This window comes from Kogia breviceps, chromosome 10, assembly GCF_026419965.1.
Source record: "Kogia breviceps isolate mKogBre1 chromosome 10, mKogBre1 haplotype 1, whole genome shotgun sequence".
Lineage (NCBI taxonomy): Eukaryota > Metazoa > Chordata > Mammalia > Artiodactyla > Physeteridae > Kogia > Kogia breviceps.
Window position 1 is genome coordinate 82,707,694 of NC_081319.1, and position 26,002 is coordinate 82,733,695.

The following is a 26,002-nucleotide window of genomic DNA, read 5'->3' on the forward strand; positions in this document are numbered from 1 at the left end:
TGGAGCCTCACTGCCGTTGATCCTTCCCAGATTGTAAGAATATCTGGTTGGTCCTCAAAAAGAAAAGAAGCCTTTGGGTCAATTATAGCCAAATTATTCTGATGAGTGCTACATGATCTAAGCTTGCTATAAACACAGACATCTAGGAGAAAGAGAGAAACGTGTAAGAAAATGGCTCCCGGTGAGAGAAAAGGGAGTTACTCATGTAGACCTGATTCTCATGCCTGCCAGAGTGATGTGTTGGCAAATTTTGTCCTCACAAGGGCCCTAGGGAAGAGAAAAATTAATTGATTCTCTCCCAGGGCAGGTCCCATTTTCTCTTGGAATGTTGGAGGGAGAGAGTACCTGCTTACCTAAAAAGAAAAACCAGCTGGTAACTTAGTAATAGATCCGTTGCCTGTTCACTTCTTCACTCTATCCCCATGATCACTTTGCCACTGAGGACTGTACACGTATTAGGACCTCTCGCTCAGCTCACATTTATCTAGCATGAGTCAGCTGCTAACTACACGTGGAGAGAATGGGAAACAGCAACTGCTTCTGTGTCTGCGAGTTTCTTCCAGTCTCACCTGACTCGTGCCTGCTCTCCCTCTTTTTCGGCCCCGGACCCAGTTCCAGTGCCATCTTCATGGGCTAGCTCTTGGGTTGGTCCTCTCTTTGCATTTTGATCTTCACCTGCCCTGTCCTCGACCTCCACCTCTTCTCACACTCCTGCACCCTCCTGCTCTGTTTCTCCCTCCCTGTTCAGTTCTTGCTCCCCAGAAATGAGCCTCATTCACTCAGCCACAGAGAAGGCTTTCTTGTCAACTGGTCCCTGGGCAGCTAAAGCTTGATTCGCAGGACCACTCTCGTCTGATTCCAGCCTCTCGGAGACAGCCGCTGAGTGACCTTGACCTCGTCATCACCCAGGATCTTTTCAAGACCTTCACAGAAATATGATATGAAAATCCTTCCAACACTTGTGAGTCTTCTATTATTCCCAATAAGATTCATTCATAAAAAGGTGTAATTGTTTTAAGAGTAAAAGAACTTGATCAAGATGCTGAGAGATACATCTGCATTAACCAGCCCTGAGAGTTAGCTCAACTAAACCTTCTTAATTAACTCAGAGAACAATAACAATTGTTATTCTGACTCAGAGCAAGGTTCACCATGCTTGCACGGGGCGTGTGTGATTCCTGGGCCCTGCACGGGTCTACAGAACCAGAACTTCCGGGGGCGGGGGACCTGGGAGCAAGCATTCCAGATGTTTGCCCCTGAGGAACACTTAGAAAGCACTTCTTGAAGGAATTTTACAAACTTTTCCATACTCTACTCTTAAAAATGTGGTTTTTACTCACAGGTAAAAACCTATGAGTAAAAGTTTCTCTTAGCAAGTGGCAGGTATTCTTAGCAAGTGAGGAAAGGAACCCAGGTTAAAAAGAGAGAGAGAGAGAGAGAGAGAGAGAGAGAGAGAGAGAGAGAGAGAGAGAGAGAAAGAGAGAGATCCTTATATTCACAATTCTTACTTTTCATCAATTACACCAAAAATTTGAAAACCAAAGTATACTCCCAAAATATAAAATGTAATGCGATGATTTTAGTAGTATAAAAGATTTATTTTAATAGTTATGAATGTTAATGTGTTTTAGAGAAAGCAAGTAGGTCATTAAACCCATGATTTTATGGATAATATTGATAATAATATTCGGGTTTTTAAAATAAGGCAGTGTGGGAATGGATTTAAGAAAAAATTCAAGTAAGTAATAGCACAGGAGGCATAAGGATGTGACAAAGTGTGAAGGCGGTACTCAAATATGTAAAGTTCAAGAAGCACGGAGGCATTAACAAGTACAGCTTTTTCCTACAAACAGGAGAAAGAAGAACTGGTTTACAAGGGTGGCTAGGTACATAAGCTTAGATTAAAACAAAACAAGACAAAGCAAAACGAAACATTAGTATACTAGAAAAAACACTGAAATGGAGTCAGAAAAGCCAAGTCGGGATACCGGTTATACCACCCATGACCTGTGTGAACGGAGGCCAGCCACCAACATCGCTGAGAATCAGCTCATTAATCTTGAGTGATTCCTTGAAAAAGTATCTGATTCTGACTCCTGAGTTTTCCTTCCTTCCTTCTTTCTTTCCTTTTCTCCATTTCTTCCTTCCTTCTCCTTTTGGAGAAGTTGCTTGTAATTGAGAGGCAAAATCCCTTCTCACATCCGCAAGCTCCTGTTCCGTTCTCTATATTTTTGCCATAAAGGTTTGTCGTGCATTTCCCTGAAGTCAGCTCTCTCTATTCCCGGTACCAATCCTTGGGGATCTTTGGGGAATGAGTTTTCTATAAGAATGTAAATTAATTTATTAACTAGAATGCTATAGATTGCCTTAGAGGGCCTCGGCATGGGAATGGCTGCAGATTTTCAAAGGATTATGATTCTGCTCTGCTCATAAAATCCTCCCAAAGAGCTCTGGGGAGCCAGCTGAGTCCTCTCTCATTAGAACCTAACAAGATTCCTTCTCGAGGAGTTGCACGGGGTCTCCTAGACCAGCTGAAGAACAGAAGGGTCTAGGCAGCAGCCTGATCCATGCCAGTGCCTTAGTGCTTTGAGAAAAGAGAAACCTGGGCCGAATCCCTGCTCGCCTCACTGCCAACTTAGGAAAACATGCCTTATTTTCAGGATCTCCCAAGTTAACAGCATCTTTTCTGAGCCTTCTGGGTGATGTATGTGACTTGAGTTCTGTTTTGAGACAATAAAGTCCATCTGTCTTTCTATCCACAGCCCACTTGCCCTCATAGACAACAGCCCAGGCTTCTTGCCAAACAGCCTGCCTTTATCCCGGTGAGGGGGACATTTGGAAACAAGCATTGACCAGCCTGGCTAGACGTGTCTTTTTTTTTTTCAGTCTGATCAGAAGAAGGTGGTACACGAGAGCCTCCAAGCCTAGCAGGCGGACTTTCTCAGCTGCCGCCTCACACAATATCCCAGCTTGGCTGCATCTCTGCTGTGTGAACTCGGGGGAGGGGGGGGCGGCGAGTGTGAATGGCTCGGCATCTGATAGGAATTTATCACCCACCGGCTGCTGGTTGGGCAGGGGATAAAGCAAGGGGAAGGGGGCTGTGCGTGTTTAATGCACACTGCCACAACCCAACAGTTTGCCCTAAAGAGCCTCTTCCCAATATAAAAGGACAGGGTCAAAAGTAAGTTGACCCCGGACAGAATGTACAATTATTAGAAGAGAACTGTGCGGGAACAGCTGCTGGGACCCCACCGGTTCCGCATCAGGCTTCCAAGAGTCAGAATATGAATAATCAACTCAAGGGTGTTTTCTCCACCCCTCCTCACCCCCACCACCTCCCCCAGCCTTGTCCTCCTGTTTTGGGCAAGTCCTATTGCGTTTCTACAGGAAGAAGCATAGCCCTCCCTAGCAGCTGCAATAATTGTGTCCCTATTGTGATGAAGACCTCCTCCTGGCCACCCCCCTACAAGTGGCCATTGTCAGCGCGGAGTCGGTGATTACACGCTCCGCCTGATGCTTTGGGGGACCCAGCTGCCTAAGTGCTGACACACGAGTGTGAGGAAGGCCGGGGAGGGGGCCTGGTGGAGGTGGAGGCAAGAGGTGGGGGGAGCCCACGTCTGTGAGATGGGACTCTGACATACCAGACCTTTTGCATAAGTCAAGCCCAGAACAAATGAGGCTTTATCGGGCCCCAGTGATGAGGGGGTCTCATCTCCCTTTGAAGTGGAGCAGAGCATGGGGCCTAGCAGCTTTTCCTCCTTTGGACCAAGCAAACATCCTGCTTTTGATACGCTGCATGCTCATTATCTCTGCCCCATTTAATGATTTTTGATTGAAGGGTGGCGGCTGGGACGCCGAGAAGATCGTTAGAGAGGCTCCATCCAGCCAAGCCCGCAAGAAAGGCTTTCCTTGTGCCCGGGCGTAAATTCGGAATTTCTTAACAGTATGCGCTTGTTCTTAGAGGCAGATAAGGGCAGAGCGTGAAATTCTTAATTAAGCAATAAATAGAGAGTAGGGTGTCAGCAGATGTAGCCAGTAGCCATGGCAACGGGAATCACATGGGCAAGAGAGCCGAGACTAGATGTAGGCCTCGGGCCTGGGCCTGACTGACAGCTGAAGAATCCTACAAAGCTTGTAAACCAGATTAATTAGCTGACTAATTATTTCATAGCGTGAATGTAACTAAAAAATAAAAATAGTTCACCACAAACTAAAACATCCTTGGGAAAAAAACAACAGGGACAGAGGCAGTGGGAAACTGGCTGTGTAAGTCAGAGACAGGAGTGCTAGTGAATCCGATCACAGAGACTGAAAAATGGGCTCTCTGGATTTGACTCCAAGTTTGACAATATGAAGGAACACTTGTTTTATAGTCAGACCCGTTCGCAAGCGTGGTGTAGAAGTTGCAGTTCACCACTGCCATTCATGATAGTTTATCACACCAAATATTGCCCCTCCGGGATCCTATCACAAACTATAGCACACAAGGACCTCACTTGTGGTCTGTTTTGTTAAGTGGCTCCTTGGGCAGAAGTCTACGGGGCTTTAGAAAGGCTTTAGAACCAATCTCCTTAAGAAAGATTCTTAAATGAGCAAGGCTATCTTATTCTGTGGGTAACAATTGCTTAAGTGATATTAAGTTTCCAGGGGACCCATATATCATATACGTCATGTTATCATGAATCTGTTATCTTACAAAAGCTAGTCAAGGAAAGTAGAATGAGACTCTTTCAGACAAGTTATGAGGGGTATATGGAATACAAGGCACCTGAGATTGACCACTTTCCGGGAAAAAAAGAAACATTCTAGAGAAATAATCTACTGAGAAAATGTGTAATAAAATAACACGGCATGCTAATCACACTTGAAGATGTTTGGGTGTTTTGTACCACAATTCCAAGAGATAAGTAAGTATTCTTAAGCTCGTTGTATGGATGCAGCCACGGAGGCATGGAGAATTTATAATTCCATGCCCCAGGTAAAATAGCCAGCCAGCCACTGATTAAAACCTGAAGCCCTAAACTCTGGCCATGAGCTTTCCAAAGAAGCTGCATTCTGTAAAGACATTGCTGAACAAAGACAAAATTTGCCTTGGTAAAGAGGAGAAAGGCAAGAGTCAAAAAACATTATATGTGTGGGACTTTTTTCTTCGTCATGGGGACCAGTGAGAAATTTTCTCCTGCACCAGTGCCTGGCACCCCCCACCCTTGTTGGTCAGTGGCCCATGATTATTGGGTGGGCAGCACACTCTAGTGGAGAGAGTCACAGCCAGGAGCCAGAATGCCTGGGTTCTGCTGTCTGCCACTCTCGGCTGGGTCAAAGATGAGTCAAGCATCTTAAATCACACAGCAAGGAGCCCAAATGGAGGAAATGAAGATAATTGTGAGTTTTTTAAAACTTCCTCTCTGGGGGGATGTGGTAGGGCTGCACACAAACAATACAAAAGACGGTCTGCTTAGAAGTGGTCAAGGAATGAGTAAAAGCCAGCCAACTGTCAGTGGAGCAGGACTCCAGATGGAAGGCCAGCAGGGAAAGGAGCAGTGTCCCCCCAACCATGCCCACCCCCCCCTCCAAAGCCTGAACAGGAAACTCGGTGGACCTGGAGGAGGGTCAAGCAGTTTCCCTATAATAAAATGAACCTTCTGCATACACAACCTCCCCATGGGTTGTTGTTCTGTTTTTTTTCATTCCAGGAATATGTCCACATAGACTGTGAGGGCTTTGCTTCTGGGATTAAATGTATTTTATGTAAATTATCCCAATCACAGAGACCTATAAAGCCCCATGGTCCAAAGAAAACAAGTAAGTGAAAGTAACAAACTAATCAATATGTAACTGGAACTCTACTGCTTAGAGCCTTCTTGAGGGGTCAGCCACAGCTACCTCACTGCCGTTGGGCTGTTGGTCTACGGACACCATGGTAGCCTCCTCGTCAACTTCCTAGTGCTGGTGCAGACTTTACACAGAAGCCCAATCCACACAACCCAATACAGCTGCATGGGACACCACCGTGGAAGACCAGTGTGAGCCTCGGTTCCTCCTGAAACCTCAAGTCCTCACTGTGCCAGCCCAGGAATGGGAACAGGCCTGGCTCTCGCCACCTACCTACTCCATCAGACAGAGGATGGAGGAAGCACAGATGACCATGAAAGCCGCCACTTGGAGGACTAGGAATCCTCTCTAAGGAGTCAGGGTATCCAACTTTTTACTAAACATTCCAGCAACCCTCTGTGACTTCCTGTTCCTTGTCCAACTCGTATTATTCAAAAGTGGAGATACCAAGGTATTCTGATACAAAGACTCTTTAATTAATAAAAGCCATCTGCCTAATAAAAATGGTTTATACTGCAATATTCACCTAAGTCCTATATATGTACATATATAATACAGATGTACATCTACATAAAATATATATATATATACTTATACAGATATGCATTTATACCATATGTGTAAATATAGTATAATACTATAACTTGCTGTTAATTCAATAAATAATGGGGGGAAGAAAATCTTTAGCTGCATGACTTGATTTTGTTTTCTTTATGCCACAAATGTTCCTTTATCATGCTTGGTTTATGTGACTGTTCAAATTAGCTTACAGTTCATGAACAAATCTGATCAATGGACAAGACAGGCTCCTCAGAAGCATGCTAACTAATAAAACAAGAGCAATTTGAAATTAAAATTTTGTTTCAGAATATACATCAAATGAATAGCCATAGTTAAAGTTAATGGCAACTATTTGCTCTTACTTAATGGCTGTATTCGACTCTAGTGGTAAAACAGTCTCAGGGATCTCTGTCCATCCTGATTTTTTATAGTTTTAGGTTATATTTATGGATGGATCAAATCAGAAATAAAATTTGAATGGTACAATTCAGTGCAAATAAAATCTAGAGCAATCCATTTGGCCAAGACTTTTTAAAAACCCGGGAAGCACCAACCTCTCCTCTCTGGTGCTATTAAAATGTAATCGCCCCAGGGCTCAAGTGTAATCAGACCCAGTTGACAAATGGCTAGGCACAAGTGAGAGGGACAAAGAACTCAGGATGCCTACCCGCTCCCTAAACCCTTAAGGCCAAGTCTGGCTTGTGGCAGAGACTGGGACTTGCCATGCTTGACATGGCCCTGATTTCGACCAGGATCTATTAAGACCAATTCATAGCAAAATTGTCCTTCTAGAGACTCATTTTGTCAGATTCTCCTTCTTAGAGACCACACTGAGCTAAGGTTGGTATAAGTGGACACCATGTCCTCAGAGTGACCAATGCTGAAACAATATGGAAAAGAAATATGAGATGAGCTCCAGGAAGTCAAAAGAAATCTACGGCCCTGACCCACACATAGGGCTCCTGTGAAACATGCACAATAAGAAGGTAAGGAAATCCTTTTGGCCCCCGTTACTCTGCAATCACTGTAGGGTTTCTGGTTCTATAAAATGAGGCTCCTGGACCCTTCACCCTGATGCTGCCTCTGACACAAGACAAGACAGCCCATCCCCCAGTCCTCAGAGAGCCTTCCATGCATCTCGTTTTCCTGACCTCAGATTTCCTTCCAAGGCTTCTCACCTTCCACATTGACTACACTCTTCATCCTGCCTCTCTGTACCTTTTCTGTTCCCTGTATCTGTGATCACAACCAGACATCCTGTCTTTACATGTGCAGTTGACTTTTCTACAAATACAACATGGCCTTAACATGAATGAAAAATATGAATAGCAGTCAAAGTTTATTAAGCACTTGCTCTGGGTTAGACCCTCTGCTAAAGAATTTTACATGTTATCCTTGATTTAATTTCCTATCCTTTAAATAGGTCCTTTTATTATCCCATTTTACAGATGAGGAGGTTGAGGCTTAGAAAGAATACCTGCACGATGTCCCGTAGCTAGTAGGTGCTAGAGCTGGGATTCAAATGCAGGCAGTCTGATTCAGAGCCCAACCACTTAACCATAACACACAGCGGTCTCTTTCAGTTCCTCCTCACTTCATAGCACCCATGTCTGGCATTCCAAAGGGAAGAGTGGCTTCTGACTATGTGCTCAACATGCTCATCCAATTATACTTACCCAGATAGGTGAGTTGTCTCAACTGGCTGTGGAAGAACCAGTCACAGCCTTGGTCCCGACCAGGTGATGGAAGAGACGGAAGGGACCGCCCCACTTGACTCCCGCACCTTATGAAGATGTCAGGGTAAGGCCACAGGTCTGTGTGCACCAGCAGCAGGTAATTCCCAGAAGCAAAGTTCTCAAATGTGGCTGAGTACTTGAAGTGAGAGAAAAGTACAGAAGTGCTCATTGAGTGAGGAAGACTCTTCCCAGAAAAAGAGTTACAAAGAACTCAGATGGAGTGCTTTAGAAACAGGACTGTTCACACCGGCTACTTTTCTTGTGGGAAATGGGCTTACTTAAATCTACTCCATCATAAATCCATAACTAAAGCTACAAAATCATACAGTGTGAGGGCTGAAAGCTGTAAGGTTTTTCTCGTTTAACAATCTCAGTTAACAGAGGAGAAAAACCAAAGTTCAGACAAGTGAAGTAACTTGTCCCAGGTCAAACAGCAAGAAGAGACAGAGACACATGTAGAATTCCTGCCCAGTTTTCCCCAAGACTCAAACAGGCAGGCAATGATAGGAGTGCCATCCATTTATAACAGTAACAGCTAACACGGTTGAGCATTGGCTCAGGTATCATTCATATCAAGGCATCCAACTCTTGAAAGACTCTGGGGGTTGTTACTAGTATTGCCTCCATTTTATAGACGAAGACACTGAGGCAGGTGGAGATTCGGTAACTCTCCCTACATCACAAAGCAGGAGAGTGCTAATCTGGGACAGAGACCCAGGTGTCCACCTCCAGAGTCACCATTCTACTGCCTTCACCTTCCCAGAATGTTCTCATGGGAACCTCAGGGGAAGGGGAGAGAGGTGTACATTCTTCCTGAGAGCCGTGATGAGGGGGGTCAAATGGATTCTGCTTTGAATTCTCCAGATCTATGGCACACCTGCTTCCAGCTCCCTAAGACCTGCTCTTACAACCTTTAGGGAGAATGTGAGTGATGAGATGGGAAGAAAGAAATGTGTTAAAAGGAATAAAAGAAGCTTGAGGGAATCCACTGGATTGATTTTCTTCAGAAAATGCACCTATTTTCCTTATGGTTTTTCCTACCTTCCCTCCCCATAACCATCTGACTCCTTCAACCCAATCCAAACGGAAGGCTAGTTGCCTTTCGTTTTCAGGTACAAGTTAATCTTTGACCACAAGGTGGCAGTGTGCAATGTAAAAAAAAAATGCTTTGTGAAGCTATTTTCTCTCGGCTACAGACACTTGCCTGGGGTAAGTTGGTTCTTAACCCATAATATATAAGACTACAATTCTATAGGATGCTTAGAAGCTGTTTTTCATTGTACTAATAAAGTTAAAATTTCAGGCAGAACCATTCTGTGTTCAAGGTGAGGTTTAAAGGGATTCTAAAATTTTCACGTTTAAGATAAAAGACAATCATACCTCAAATTCAGGTTATATTCATCTGGTCAAAATGCTGCTGCAGTTTTCTTGATCAGCACCAGAAGATGCTAATACCTGCAAACTACTGCATCACAGAAGGAAAGACGGGAACCCCTGGGGAATGGAATCTACCATCAAGTGGATGCCAGGGGTTACCTGCAGAGAGCTGTTGGTCCAAGGGCTCTCAAATCGCAGTGAATAGGTCTCTTGATCCAAGAGCAGCGCCATCCAGCCATAAGGGTTAGACAGTGTGTCATGCACATAACTGACAGTGGTTGTCCTATTTCTGCTGTCCGTTATGGTTAAATCATAAGGAACCTTTGGGGCATTGGCTCTAGAGTGATTTAAAAAGAAAAAAAGTGGGTGGTTAAGTTTTTTGTCCATCCTGGATCTAAGGCACTCCTCTCCCATCAGCTATAATTCACCTATTTTCTCCATGTACGTCTCTCGTCCCAGTGTCTATAGAGGTTTTAGCAGCCATGGTGTGTGTCAAAAAGCCCAGTGGGAAGGTGTCACTGGACCATTTGTGCATCACACTGACCTGTAACACTCAGATCTTAGGCCACTAATCAATGCCATCTTAGTGAGTTCATATAGGCCAGGACTATATACTATTATTTTAACAAAGAAATGTCCAAGGTCAGAATATTGCCATAGCCTGGGTTTACCAGCAGCAGAACGCGTTATTACACAGTCACTAGTTATCCCTCCGGGGAGCAGTGGCTGAAGCCCAGAACCTCAGAGCCTACCTCCAACGGCCCAGCAGGAACAGCCTCAGTAAGCTTCCCCAGAACAAAGAGGGCCCTGAGTCCTCTCCTGTGGGCTTACACGATGCCCATGGCTCACTCAGTGCCGGTGGGTTTGTGTTCTTGCTTGTTAACAAGGAATGTGACATCCTGAAGTTAGAGACATTTTCTCTGTTTTGGTATCCTGCCCCTTGGCACTGGGCCCTACACATTATGGGTACTCAGATCATGTCTGCTATACAAACAAAGCCTGCATGGAGGAGCTCTTCCCAAAAGCGATGCCAACTTCCCAATGTACAGAAAGGGTTTCTAGAAGAACAGCATTTGACCAAGTGAGGAAACTGAGTATATACAGAGTATAGTAAAAGTAGTATGCGAACATCACAGGTAGAGCTAGAAAGTTTTATAGTTCTACAAAGTATTCTATGCAGCCCATTCCAGAAAGTGATTTTTAAGACTTCACTAGAAGATAGATAGATTTTGCCACCTGCTTATTAGACCCTAAAAGAAAAAGTGGACAGAAAAAAAATAAAGCGAAAGTTAAAAAAAATCAACACCCATTACGACTGTCCTTCACCCTCTGGTTTAGTTTTGATGAGAATTTTTAACTGTGGCATGTTGCTACAGGCAGATAATTAAATTCTCAAAGTAAAGGGAAATGAGACAAAGGAGGATGTTGGGTTTTCAAAGTGAGGGGTGATGTGAGCACATCGAAAGCCAATTTACAATCTAGTGGCATATTATAGAGAGGAGACTGGTTTTAGTGTTAAATGCTTGGACACCATTGTCAAATGGGTGTAAATTGGAAATCTATATCTGCGTGCACTAGGTGTATGAATTTGGGGGACTCACTGACCCTCTTTAAGCTTTAATTTCCTTTTTATTTTAATGGAGACAACAACAGTATGTATCTCCTATAGCAACTGTGAAACTTAAAGTGATAATCTATGTGAAGTATTCAGTAACCATCACTAAGCCCAATAAGTCTACCTATATAGCTCATTTAAGAAAGAACCTCAGATGTGCCTGGTTCGCCACTCTGTCTACTTATTTTACTGTCTAGAGAGTTTATCCAGGATATTTGGTCATTTGAAAACACACTCAAAACCTTTCATGGTACAGAGCTTTAGCCCTGGCAATATAGCACTTGATACATATTCCCTGTAAGATTAAATGCGTTTGTTTCATCCGTTAATAAGTAAAATGAAAGGGATAAAGAATGCTCAGGGCATTTGGAATAAAAGAACTACTCTTTCCCAGATGTCCTTACGTAGCATTCACCAAACCTTTAGAAATCTCGGGGTGGGGGGGCTTCTTCCTCTCTTTGGGCCAGGGATATGGAGGGCTGTTTTTGCATGTACATCAAGATTTAAATCAGAACTTAAGTAAATCCTGGACTCACATTCTTAGAATCAGAGTGGATATGAAGGTCATCTGTTCTAACATCCAATCTACTGTGGAAATTCCCTCCATATTTTATCTTGTTCCTTCTTCCAGCTTTGGGGAGTTCACATCCTCAAATTCCTCCTCCATTTATGAAATTTAATTGTAAATTTTAATTCTAGACAAGCTTGAGAAAGCTTAATTTTCTCCCTTGTATTTTCTAGCTCTTTCTCCTCAATCGCTATGGCTTTCTCTTACCCTGACTGAAACCATGAGTCCCAGGGTCCCAGGAGATTAGCCAGCACAATTTGGCCCAATGAATGTATTTACTAAGTGAAGATAGGTTACTGGGAAATAAATGTAAAACAAATGTGATAAGAAGAGATAAACTGAAATACCAAAGAGGCAAATGAGTTAGCCGCAGCAAGTACCAAGGTCAATACATCAGGTGGGATTCCCCACAGTCCAGAAAATGATTCCGAGAATTTCAGGTTCTGAAAGAGCAGCCCTTCAGCTTTCACAGAGACATATGGGCTCTGGAAAATGAATCACAAGACTGAATTCCAAGAAAGACTCACTGATAAATTAGAATTTCCATTTAATAATTCGCAGTGAGAAATAAAACTGCCTTTCACACAGTGGGTATTCAACAAATGTTTGTTGAATGAATAAATGAGTGTTGACTGGACTAGAACACTCTAACTGGCTACTTAGTGATGTTTGGTCCCAGGGAAGTCTACCCAGAAAACCACATGAGTGTCAGGAGATTTCTTGTAAACTTATTCATCGAAGGAGATAAGCAATTGATCATAAGTTATCAGATCCTGATACAGTCAACCCCATTATCAATAAGATATTCACCAAAAGGACTTATACACTTAAGTTTAGTGGTCAGAAAACCTCTCCTGGACATATACAAGCAATCTGCACTAACAGTGGGCCCTGGTTTAGGAAAATGCTAAGATTCCCTCATGAACTTCGACTTCTTCTATCCTAGTTGAGTGCTCTCAATTAAACCACTTTTAGATTTTAGGGTTTTGGGGTTTTTTTTTAAACTATAGACCAAAAGAATTCTATTTGTTCAAATGCATCCGTCTGTTCACATCTAATTACTCCAACCTGTATTTTGTCACTTACTTTGCCTGATCAGCCTATATTTTATCACTCTTTTCTTAAGAGATAATGCATATTTCCAGAAATTCTTCTTCATTCCAGCAATGTGGCCCCAAGAATTCCCCCTGGTCACTTGGACTAGACTTAATTATTTCTCAGATTTCTATCAGCATCACATTTATAAGTCAGTTTTAAGATCTAATTTCTCCTGATTCTGTTTCTATAGATTGTCATTTCACTTAGTGAAGGAGCCATTTTTCAGGCCATACTCCCCAGTTTCAGAAGGCCCCTATAAACATGACCTTGTTTTCAAATATTGTAAAACCACTAAATGCTAAAATTAATTCAGTTCTATTCATCTTCGGGACTTTTGCACCTTCTTTTTGATGCCCTTCTTCCAACAGCATCCAGTAATCTGATGCTAACCCCTTGGTCAACCAGAGACCCAACCATAGCGCACAGTGATCCTAAACCATCCTTTCCTCCGCCTTTTCCTCATTCACCTCCTGACCCTACCAAGCCACCCCATCCATCTTGACCAAGGTTCATGTGGGATGCAATTTCACAGGCACTCGAGGGCAACATGAGCTTTCTTTAGGGAAATACAGGTAGAGGAGGAGGTTATCAAATATTCCTTTATCACAGTCGGTAGTGGAAAGGATCATATTGTGCATTCTGAAAAACAAATCAAAATGTAAAAGACCCATCTCCCAGTAGGCAAGATGCCTTTTGTTGACCATCACCCCAAGAGCCAAAAATCCTAGGTCAAATCAGCTCCCATCCTTCTAGGCCAAATGCCAGCAGTGACAGTGGTGGGCTCTTCTGAAAAGCATCCAAAGAACATCAAGAGTAGAAGAATGCCATGAAGAGAATTTACCAACCATAATTCCTACAATTTTCCCTGTGCCCTAAATAGCCACCAATCTCCCTCTCTTTACTGTTAATGAAGCAAAGGAACACACAAGTATTTCTAATTTGGAGAAGCCAAGGGAGTCTGCATGGGCCATTAGTAGCAGAAGGCTTCATTACTAGGGGAAGAAGTCTCTCCCTGAACTTCTCATGGCTTTATGTGCAAGAAATCAGGAGGCAACCAGTCCATTTGAAATGTTAACCCTTACCTCCGAGTCAGCAATGGCTCCTGTATACAATCAAAAAGACAAGAGGACTACAAGCCTTTCCTTTTGTATGAGGTAGCTTATTTTTTTTTTAATCACCAAGCCTGTTTTTCATTAAGAGACATTTTCCTTTAGAAATATAGCAGTATCACTCGATAAAACTTCCCAACGTAAGTACCAATATACAATACTAGTTGTATCAACAGTTAGGTAATTTAGTGCCCAGATACTGTGCAGAACTGTTGAGTGTACACTGCCCACAGAGGATTTGCTAGGCAATCAACAATACCAGTGAGAACGAATATTAACTCCCTGGTTTGTGTTTACCATTAGCTTACTTTTCCTGAGGTCCATATCTCTGTGTATTAAGACAAACACTGCACTGAGCTCTAAATGCTCTAAATTCAGAGCAATTGTGAAATAAACCCTTTATAATTACACATCTCCTAAGCCAGACACATCATAAAAACTAGCCCCCAATGGTCCTGTCAGCATTGCCTGGATATCCATGCTTGCTACTGTTACTCTCATCTTTTACTGCACAAAGAGGACAAAATCCAAACGTTGAGCACAGCCGACAAATTTTTGTGGCACGACTTTTCTTGAGCATCCTTTAAAAATACGCTGGGCTCATAAGAAGTCCTTGTCAGAAGCTCATCACTGTCCTTCGTTTTGGAGAGTCTTATTTTCGCATAAGTAGCCCATCCTATACAGGTTGCTAACAGTGTATTCCCCCTTGCCCCTATGGCTACTGGTGTAAATAAACCGCACCTCCCCATTGGTCAGCAATAATAATAAACAAAAATTTTTTAATGAAAAAAAAAGTACTGTCCGAGAACCCCTATTCTATATGCTGATCTGCCATCACCCAGCGATCATTGACATGTATCAGTAAGGGGTTTCCTGTATATATTACCCTTACTGATTGAGAAACAAATATTTCTCCTTCTGAGTAAGAAACCTAAAAGAAAAGAAACCCTAACCCTCAGTCTTTCTTCCAAACTTTTAACAATTCTTAAATTCACGTAAAAAATAGAAGTGATAGGCAGAGAGGCAAGCCATATGAATCCTTGCGTTTCTGGCAGGTACACCCCACATCACTCCTCCATGACTTTGCAGATATAGATTTCTGTTTATCTTTTTTCAGAGTTAGCTAAACAATAATAATTGATTGTAGAAAAGTCCCAAAATCAACCTAGTACCTCCCCAAAATAGTGTCTGAAGTTTCTGTGACACACTTGGGATAATAATTCTTATTATACCTTAATCCTTGAAGAGAAGCAGTAGATGTCTATTGTCTATCTGTCTATCCTTCACATACTATTGCACCTCTTTCTTGATCTGTGGAATGCAGCTGGAATGGCTATCTCAGAACATGAAAACACCACCCTCGGAGCTACACAACTCCAAGGCAGACAACTACCTGTCAGGAATATTGAAAAACAATTTTATGCATCTAGTAGGGAGTTAGGACTATAAAGCCTACCTTCTCTTTTATATATATGCACACCTGGTGCTGGTGGGGCTGACGGACTCCCCCTCATGAGCTCACCATCAGCCCCTCTTCCCAACTCCGTATTCAGTGATATCAGGACAGATCACATGAGAGTATTTTCACCACGGAATTAAGCAAATGCTACAAATCAGGGTCTTTATTCTAGAAAGCTAGTTGTAAAACAGGTACCAGCACGCCCCCTAGACCCCTTTATTATTCATGAAATTTAATAACCATGGAGTATTGTTGATGATATTCCTCAGTTTGGGCTCCATTTCGATGTTTAGATCTTTTTCTATTTTACTGCTGTAACCTCTGCTGCCGAGAGCGGATAAAACTTCTTGGAATTTTCCTGTCTCACACACATGTGATTTTTTTGAGAACTTAAAAGATACCATTAGTGATGCTATGCCTATTTATCCCTAGGAAGGAGCGTTAGGCGATTATTAAAGGAAAAGCTAGGCCACAATTTCCATTTCAACGCTTCTTTACTTTTGCATTCATAGAGGCAGGGTGCGCTTTGTACTCTGAACACTGACACATTAAGAGCAGTTCCATAGGTAAACACTGAGCTCAGCAAGCACTACAGGGAAGGCTATTAAGCAGGATCTAAGAATCAAGGAGATCAACAGCAACATTAACATTTTCTCTTCTAGGAGAAATAGGAAGAAAGAAACAGAAGCTTTGGGGCACAATGAATCATAAACTGTGTCCTGAAAGACTCCAGATTCCAAGACTTTCTGGGATATTTCATTGGATAAGTGCAATGTCATGTGGCTATTGGAAAGTGTTCCCTATTTTTCAAGAATCAGATTAAGTTTCATTTGAGCAAACTTAATTCCCTTGCCAGGCATTTGCTTCTCAGAAACGTAATCATCTATAATATTTTATTCTATTAGTAGTAAGTTTATATGTTGTTTTGTCAATCATAAATGTAGAGACTTTCTTTTTAAAACTTCTTGGCCTTGCAACCATCAGTTGCTTGTACCCTTCTGATCCCATACCTTGGTGCGTTCAGTTCCCTACCCCCTCTCGTCGATTGTTGCTGCACTTTGAGGACCCGCAGCGGCTGGCGGCAAGTGGCGCCCGAACAGGGACCGGACGAGAGGGACATCTGAATCTCGGTAGGTGAATCCCCGGAGTTAAGAGTGAAAGTGTGGCCACATAGTAAAGTTGATAGTAACTCGGGGCAATAGTCAGAAGTAAAAAAAATATGGGACAAAAAGTATCCAAGGAGCGACCTGAGATCACTGATCAAGAGAAGGAGTTCTCCACCAGTGCTTTCCAGGCTTTCACAGCTGGAAATTATGATGTCTGTCTGCAACATCTTACCTGCCTACAAGATGTAAACAAAGACGATTATAATATAATTTTGAATACGGCAGTAGCTGAGTTTTTCAAAAGTAATCAGACAACAACAGATAGTTTAAGACAGACACTTAACCAGTTGAAGAATTAGGAAGAAATGGATGGATTAGGTCATGTTGAAAACAGTATGTTGTATTACACTCAAGCAGTCATCCTGTATCATGTCCGGCAGTATACAGAAGCCATATCCGTTAGTGAAAAACTTTATCAGTTCATAGAACCTTTTGAAGAAAAATTTGCCCAAGCAGTGTGTTTTTTGCTCGTAGACCTGTATATATTAACCTACCAAGCTGAGAAAGCTTTACATCTTCTTGCTGTTCTAGAAAAAATGATTTCACAGGGCAACAATAACAAAAATGGAAAGAATGAGACTGGTAATTACAGCAACAAAGATGGGTCTAATCATAAAGCTGAAAGTGGAGCTCTAATAGAAGCTGCAAAGTCAAGGATACTATTTTTGTGTTGAAGTATATATAGGAGGACAAGGGATTTTACTGGCCAGCCATAGTTTAAAGCTAGTTAAAGCTGTTACAAGTTTGAAGTTTCCCTCCTTTTTTCCTTCTGATTTTCCGCAATCTGATTTTGAATTCTCAAATCTGGTGCACCTTAAATTATAATAATGGTACCATTTTAATTTCTTCAGTCTGTTACTAATAATAGTTTGGTTTTTTATAAGCATTGGGATTTTGGGAAGTTTGCATTGTCTTACTCTTATCAACCGGTTATTACTTGTGTTACACCCTCATATGCCTTGCTAATAGGAGATTTACAGATTGAGCTTACTTCTGGTTCCTTAGGATATAATATAACTTGTCAGAATTGTATTTTTAGTACTTGCATTCTGCCTATGAAAGGAACTTTTTCTGTTATGATGTTAAAACAACCTTCCTATGTAATGCTGCCTGTAAATATTTCTGAACCATGGTATCATAGTACTAGCATGCAAGCTTGGCTAGAATTATCTGAAGCTTTAAAAAGACCTAAACGATTCATTGGAATATTAATATGTAGCATATTAGCCTTAGCCGCTTTAACAGCCACAGCCGCTACCGCCGGTTTAGCATTAAGTAAAACTGTACAACAAGCACATTATGTTAATCAATTGTCTAAAAATACCAGTATTGCATTAGCATTACAAAGTCATATTGATACTCAAAACTGAGGTTGATGAGTTAAAAAATACTCTCATAGGTTTAGGAGACCAAATTATGGCTTTAAAATTGAAAATGCGTTTGATTTGCCATGCTAAATATACTTGGATTTGTGTGACTCAACACGCTTATAATGAAACTGACTGGGATTGGAACAAAGTAAAAATGCACTTTTTAAGTGTATGGACTTGTGGACACATTAGTTTGGACATACAAAAACTTAATGCGGGAAATACAAGCAATTCAAGAAGCTCATCTACAAGAAGACGCGCCCCAACAATTAATTCAAGGACTCTTGGATCAACTTCAATGGCTAAACCCAATGCATTGGTTTCAAAATGGACTCACAGGATTGATTACCGTGGCGTCATGTGTATTGTTGATGTAAATTGCCTTACCTTATTTATTACGCTTTATTGTTGGCCGTCTCGCTGCTCTTCGTCAGGAGGTGTATGGGTTGAAATTGCATTATCAAGCTTTAAAAAATAAAAGAGGGGGAAATGTGGCAAGCATTGCCCTCTGAGGAAGGCGCCATTAAGACCCTCATAAGCCTCGGGGCCCGACTGTACTCTCCTTGGTACGCATCCTGGACTTTATGGTATGAACGTAAAAAAGGAGATGGCCTTTGGCCAAATCGCTCCAGGGACCTGCTCAGTTACTGGGAGTCCCTGGTTGTTCCCTAAAGCTAGGAAAAGCAACCCTGGAGGGGAAATTGGTGCCTTTGAGGGAGAAGCCGAGAAGCCAATCAACCAGCTGATGCCGATAAGGCGTGACTAAGCCGAGAAGCCAATCAACCAGCTGATGCCGATAAGGCATGACTAAGCAAATTCCCTGCTTTAGGGGTGTATATATATGGCTACGCTTTGTTATTAAACTTGCCTTGCAACCATCAAAAAATAAATAAATAAATAAATAAAAAATAAAACTTCTTTATTGGAGTGTAGTTGCCTTAAAATGTTGTGTTAGTTTCTGCTGTATAACAAAGTGAATCCGCTATATGTATACATATATCCCCATATCCCCTCCCTCTTGCATCTCCCTCCCACCCTCCCTATCCCACCCCTCTGGGTGGTTACAAAGCACCGAGCTGATCTCCCTGTGCTATGCAGCTGCTTCCCACTAGCTACCTATTTTACGTTTGGTAGTGTATATATGTCAAAGCTACTCTCTCACTTCATCTCAGCTTACCCTTCCCCCTTCCCGTGTCCTCAAGGCCGTTCTCTACGTCTGCGTCTTTATTCCTCTCCTGCCCCTATGTTCATCAGACCATTCATAAATGTAGAGACTTTTGAAAGACAACATTTACTGAGCACTTACTACATGCCAGACAATGACCCTGTGAGTTAAGTACCATTTGGCTCATTTTACTGATAGGAGAACTGAAGCAGAAAGAGGTGAAGTAACTTGTCCAGGAACATACCTAGGAAGTGGTGGAGGCAGGGCGGGCTATGATTTATGCCCACAAATGATTCTTAATTACCTCTCTATTCTTCAGCCTTTGAAAAATAATTTCAAACATATGCATATATCTTGACTTTCTTTTATGTACTTCCTATTAAAACTCAGAAGGACTGGTTGGCCAACCTACAACATCTTGTAAACTCTTTTAATTTCCCCCACATTCAATTCAGTACATAATTGGAAGACAGATCAAGGCTTGATTTACTGATATTTGAATAAATCTATGTCAACTGAAGGAGCTGTAGAGTGCTCTAAACCAAAAAACAAATAATTCCCAGATGGTAATTGTGAAAGTTCATTCTCATTCTCCCCATCACAATTCTATGCATCTATACCACCAGGGAAAGAAAAGGATTGCAAATGTACGCAAACTGCTGATTCGGTGGGTGGGGTAGGGGCAGAGTGGAGACGAAATCAGCTGTTAAAATAAATCATCTGATCAACTGACAGCCCCGGGCAAGCAAAAGCCCAGAAGACATTATGAAAGGATATTCTTAAGTATTTGATGTTTCTAGGAATTTTATAAACAAAGACTGTGGATAGTATTTTAATCATGGATCTTCTAAAGAAAAGTTAAGGGCTGTAGACTCCTTATAAATATGTCCTAAGAGAGAAATGGACAATAAGGACACTACAGGAAGATTTGGGGGAGTCCACAATTTCTTAAATGATATTCATTTATTCAATACTAATTTTATTGAGTCACTATATGTTCAACATGGTATTGGGTACCATAATACAAACAAACAGAAAACCCTATCCTTGCCCTACTTACCATGTATGAGGAGGGAGGGGCAACTTATAAAGCTATGTAGGAGCTATGAGTATTGGTTAGAGCAAGTATAGAGAGCCAGCACACAGCAGGGATACAAAAGCTGTACAGAAAGCTTGGGGAAGCTTAACAGAGAAAACCACCTTCATGCTGAGTTCATGGAAGCTGAGCCTTATGGGCTGAAAAGCACAAAGAAGTTGAGTATGGCTGAGGCATAAAATGCAGGGAAGGGAGAGCAGAGCACTGAGAAATGGTGCTAGAAGTACAAACAGGAGGAGGTCATGAAGTGCCCACAAGACATTATAAATTGTGGGCTTTCATCGGGAGGCACTGGGAAACCTTGACAAAGTTTCTACAAAGAAATGCATGGATGGCAAGACCAGATCTGATCTGCAAAGCCTCAAAAAGTTTAAGAATGGCATCACAGCAAGGTGGCAAGCTAAGAGGTTGTTGTGGTTATACAGGTGGGAGGCAGTGTCAACCTGGACTAGAGTAGCTGGGAAGGAGAGAAGTAGAAAAACTCAGGAGAGATTTTTTAGGAGATGAAATGGGCTGGACTTGGTAGGTGATTTCTGTGAGGAATAAGAAGATGAGTCAAGGATGACTCCCATCTCTGGTTTAGATAACTGAATCATTTGTCTGAACACCCAGAGATTCTGAACACTGAGGGAGGAATAGGTCCAAGGAATAAAGATCATAAGTTCAGTTTTGACAAGTTGAGTTTGAGATGGCTGTTGAATACTCTAGTGGAAATACTGAAAGCATAGCTGCTCAATGGAAATATAATACAAGCCATAAATGCAGGCCACGGATAGAATCTTACATTTTATTGTAGCCACATTGAAAAATTTGAAAGAAACAGGTGAAATTAATTTTAATAATATATTTAACCCAGTATATTCAAAACTTATCATTTCAGCGTAAGCAGTATAAACAAATTGTTGAGCTCTCTTACATTCTTTTTTTTCATACAAAGTCTTAGAAATAAGGTGTATAGTTTACACTTATGGCACATCTCCATTTGGACAAGCCACATTTCACGTGTTCAGTAGCCACTTATGGCAAGTGACTTCAGTACTGGGCAGGGCAGATTCTAAGGGCAGTTGGATAAATGGATCTGGAATTCAATAAAGCAATGTAGACTGGAGGAAAAAAATATAGAATCAACAGTGACTGTTAACTGAGGCTGTGGAATAATCCAGATCACTTGGGAAGAGCATGACGTGAGAGGAAAGCTTCTCACAGAACCCTAAGGAACACTAGCATTTAAGGGGCAGGGAGAAGAACTTACAAAGGAGGTCTAGAAGGAGCACACAGAAATCCACTGGTGAGATGATCCTTGTTCCAGGTAATTTATCTCTATACGTAAGAAATGTGGGATCAGTAAATCCAGGAACTATGTCAGGCATGTTGCCATTACGAGGTCTCTATAGGAAACGTTCCTGACATTTTTCTGAAATGAGGTCCTGACTTACACTGATAGGGCTAATGCTTTCCAGTCTTATCAGGAAGGATGGGGTGGGGAGAATGAGATTGGAAGCCAGGAAAGGAACGCTATGCTGAGTACTTGTGGTCCCTAAAGAAAGCACGTTTTTAGAACTGGCAAGTGAGAGAGAACTCACCCAAACCAAGCGTGTCATCATTTTAAACAAAACAGAAACTAGACTCTGCTTTGTAGAGGGTGGGAATATTTCCTTCACCTAAATATCAAACATTATTACCAACTTCAAACATTTTTAAGCCTCAGTCAACCCAACTGCAAGGTCAAGTCAGAGGAAGCTACAAAACAGGAAATGCCACAATGTAAGCACCCATCACTCTTGGAAAAGGTAGTGAGGGAAGGTCGCCAATGTCAAACAAGGAACTTAGAGTGAACATGAACCAGAAGGGGCCTCCAAGGAAGAGATCACACTCCAAGTACTCGGTTGCTGGTTAGGGGGCAGAGGTGCCACATTAAACAGCTGTGCAGCCCTCACGCCTTGCCCTCTGGGGACCTGGGCTGAGGGAGGCAGGAGGAGGCTAAGAGTTGAAAGGGAAGAGGGCAGGGTCCTTGTGCCACATCAGATCTCCATCAACATGCAACCCCAAAAGATAGGGACCGTGAGAGCTTTGTAAATCAACTCTTAGGGTGCGTGCTCCAGGGCAAATAGCACAACAAATTAATCCTTTCTCCATGAAATGCAGCAAAGTTTGTATCTACGCAGAATTCAAATTGCTCATTAGCTCTGACATGTTCCTAATGAGGTTATAATGCTCTGGGACAGAGATCAAGTCACTGAACACAAATAGCCGAGGATAGAATCCTGGAAAGCTCAAGTTAGAAAGACCTTAGGGCAGTGCTTCTAAAACTTGAATATAATCCCCTGTGGGTCCTGACTCAGAACGTCTGCAGTGAGTCTGAGATTCCCAAGTCTAATCCCAGGTCACACTGATGCACCCTGACTAGCAAGGCCTTCGAGATCATCTAACCCAACCACCTTACCCTAGAGATGAGGACATGAAGGCTAAGAGACTCATAATTGGGAGTGTGCTAAGACTCCCCTGGGGTGAATTTGGGGTCATTGAGCACTTGCCCGCAGACCTGTGAATCAACCTGAAAATGTTTAAATAGAAGCCTAGGGAGTAGGGTGACCAACCATCCTGGTTTTCTCAAGACTGAAGGGGTTTCTGGGACACGAGGTTTTCTATTTTAAAACCAAAAAAATTACAAACAAACCAAGGCAAGTTTTTCACCCTAGTAGGAGTCTTTTGAATCTACTTAGAATACAGTATCAGGATTATTATCTTTTTGACCTTGTCAGTCCCTGAGTGCTGGGATCATGACCTGCTGCCTAGGTAAGCACCTAATTATCCTGTCCTAAAGATTTCCAAGAGCAGATGTTCAGAAGGATAACACCTGCAGAGCCTTCTAATGCCACTAAATGCCTCTCTAAGACACAGTCTCCCAGTAGGTCTCCAAGTAAGGCATAAAAACGGAATATCGACAACACAGAGAAATCAATATCAGGCAAGCACAGAATGTTCTTTTTAACTATATAAATCTATTTTAATTTTCCTCATTTGGAAAAAACGCATATAAGAAATAAATCGCTAACTTTAATAAAGCTCAAAATGCTCATTAAAAACATCTTTGTTAAAATCACTAAAATGATAAAAATCAGGATGCATTCCCAAGAATGAAAAGAAAAGGCATGCTCTGCATAATCAAAATGATTAGAAATGAAAATATATCCCTCCACATTGCTATTTTACTTGCTGGAATTGGGTGCATTAACATTAGATAGAATAATAAACAGTTTGGAAAGCAAAAGTGGAGCATTTTCAGATGATTCAATGCTAGCAGGGTATTATATTACTAAGGTGTCTAAAACAGAATGTCAAGATACTGATGCCATATGCATTCAAAATGCAGATTTAGTGCAATCCTGACCATATAGGCTCACTCTCTGGAGTTTACCTGTTTAAATAAGATGCCAGCATGATCTGGCTGAAGCGCCTGACTTAATATTCATGCAGTTAGGACACAAAACAAAAGGAAAGAAGTGTGGCTAAATGTGTATAATACATTTGAAATAGGTAAAAGATAGAACGCTAGACACTCAGCAATCTTTACCTGGAAATTAAAGAGGGCAGAAGCAATCCTATTATGCATTATAAACAGCCCAGCTGCTGACTTAATGGTAGTTTGAGTAGCATAACCAAGGAGTCCTTGCCCCAATATTAATAGGAAATGTATTGTACAAATCCAATAGTTCATGAAATTAACAAGGAAAATGAACTGGGGTGAAGCAACTTTGCAAGTAATAGGGAGGCATCAGCAATTGCTTCCCTGGAGCATACCGAACACTTAAAAAGAGCTCAGGGGGAGTAGGTGTACATAAATGAGAATGGACATTACTGGAATTTTTAATAATCCTCTTAATTTAAATATATTTCAAATTCTCTGTTGGTTGCAAGTCTTTTCAAGAGGAAGCTATTAGCTCAAAATGCCAATAAGAGGTCAAGGGCTATGAGACCTGGTCCATTGTTATTGAAAGTTAGCTGCCATTTGAAACAGTCTAAAACTACCATAAACTTATGATCTGACAGCTATCAAAATTATCCCCACGTCGCTTTTGTAGAACTAAATACTTCCAAAAGATTCTGGAAAAAAATTTCGCTTCTACAAATATCAACAGCATGGATGATATATGCATGTGCATTGACAAGCCAAAATGTAGAGTTAATTCAACTTACAAACCAATAGACATACGATGAAAGAGACCATTTTCCTCACAGACACTTCCATGGACAAGCTGACTGAAGCTGGCCTTGACCAAACAAGAAGTTGGAAGGGTTTCCATAGACGCAAGAACTTGACTTCTATTTTTCCCAGACAGAGACCCATCCAAGTCTTCCAAAATTGCTGCATGAGGAAATGGAAATGCTACCAAGTTTGGAGAGTTTGTAAACTTCAACTGGTTGGTCTTGACAGTAAATCCACCTATAAATTGGAAGAAAGACTGTGATGCAATGACACCAAAGAATATGATCACAAATGGCAACTGAAGTCACTGGAGTATTTTCAGTATTTTAAATTGCATATTTATACAGTTTTACAATCCACTCATTTATTCAAGAAAAATAAATAAATCCTAGGTGTTGACTATATGCCAGGCTCTGTGCTATGTACTGGAGAGAGAGGGAAACAAGAACAGTAGTGGCATTGCCCTCATGTATCCTGTATTCTAGGGCAATGATTCTCAGCCAGGGGTGGTTTGCCCTCCAGGGGACACTTTGCACCATTAGCAATCATTTTTGGCTGTCACAGCTGGGTGGATGGCAGTGCTATGAGCATCTGGTAGAGGCAAGGATGAGGATAAACATTTTATAAAGCACAGGACAGTCCCCACAACAAAAAGTTATCCAGGGACTTCCCTGGTGGTCCAGTGGTTAAGACTCTGTGCTTCCACTGCAGGGGGCGTGGGTTCTATCCCTGGTCCGGGAACTAAGATCCCCCATGCTGCTCTGTGCAGCCAAAAAAAAAAGTTATCCAACCCCAAGTGCCATAGTGCCAAGGGTGAGAAAGTGTGGTCTAGTGGGAAATGATGACACAGAACATTAATTGACTAATTATTAAATGCTAAAAGTGCTGTGGGTTAGTCTCTCCATCTTTCTGCTCTAGTTCTTCTATGGCAAACCTAACCCCACTTTTTATGAGATTTATACTTTAAACATTTACCCTCAAAAGCAGTATTCAATCAATCACGTGGGTAAATAGTAATAGTAACACATTTTTCAACTATTAGCTCTAGGGCTACACTGCTTAGCAGGGTTTCCCTCGTACCACCTCCACGCGATTCATTGTGATTCTGCTGCCAGTCCAATTGCCCAGGAGGAAACGATGGCAGTGGTCTTCTAATACTCACCTTCCTGTCATTAAAATTTAAAAATTCAGTACACATCTCTTAGTATATATGCTACCATATTACTGTATTATACACCTTATAAAATACACCAAAAAAGGAAAATTTTTAAATAAAATATTGATACAAAGAGAGGCCCTAATGCTTTCATTCTCATCCCAGTAGAGTCCATTTCCTGAATTGTCACACATTCAAGATGCCATGATTCCACCTCTGGCAACTTCTGTAGTTCATCTAATACCACAAGCAGCTCTACAATTCAGTTATATTGGATTTCTTTGCAATTCCCCAATCATAACTTGCTCTTTGGAATTTGTTTGCATGTGCTGTTTCTAATACATAGGAACTTTTCTCTGCCTATTCCTCCTTGCAAACTTCTCTTCATTTTTCTAAATCCTGCTCAAGGCGCTCTGTGATGAAATCTTACCTGACCCCTTTCCTTGCTCCCCTCACTGACCTTGCTCAAGCCTCTAGTATTGGACTC

At 41.7% G+C, this 26,002-nt stretch overlaps 1 protein-coding gene across 1 annotated transcript in view; it reads right to left on the minus strand.

The window, feature by feature from the left end:
• Nucleotides 1-26,002, minus strand: part of PKHD1 (PKHD1 ciliary IPT domain containing fibrocystin/polyductin) — a 420,109-nt gene that overhangs the window by 182,759 nt on the left and 211,348 nt on the right. Inside the window, exons 47-49 of the mRNA XM_059075914.1 lie at nt 24,350-24,596; nt 9,666-9,843; nt 8,070-8,265 (exon numbers count right to left, since the gene is read on the minus strand). Coding sequence (XP_058931897.1) covers nt 8,070-8,265; nt 9,666-9,843; nt 24,350-24,596 — 621 coding nt within the window. The remainder of the gene's footprint in view (nt 1-8,069; nt 8,266-9,665; nt 9,844-24,349; nt 24,597-26,002) is intronic.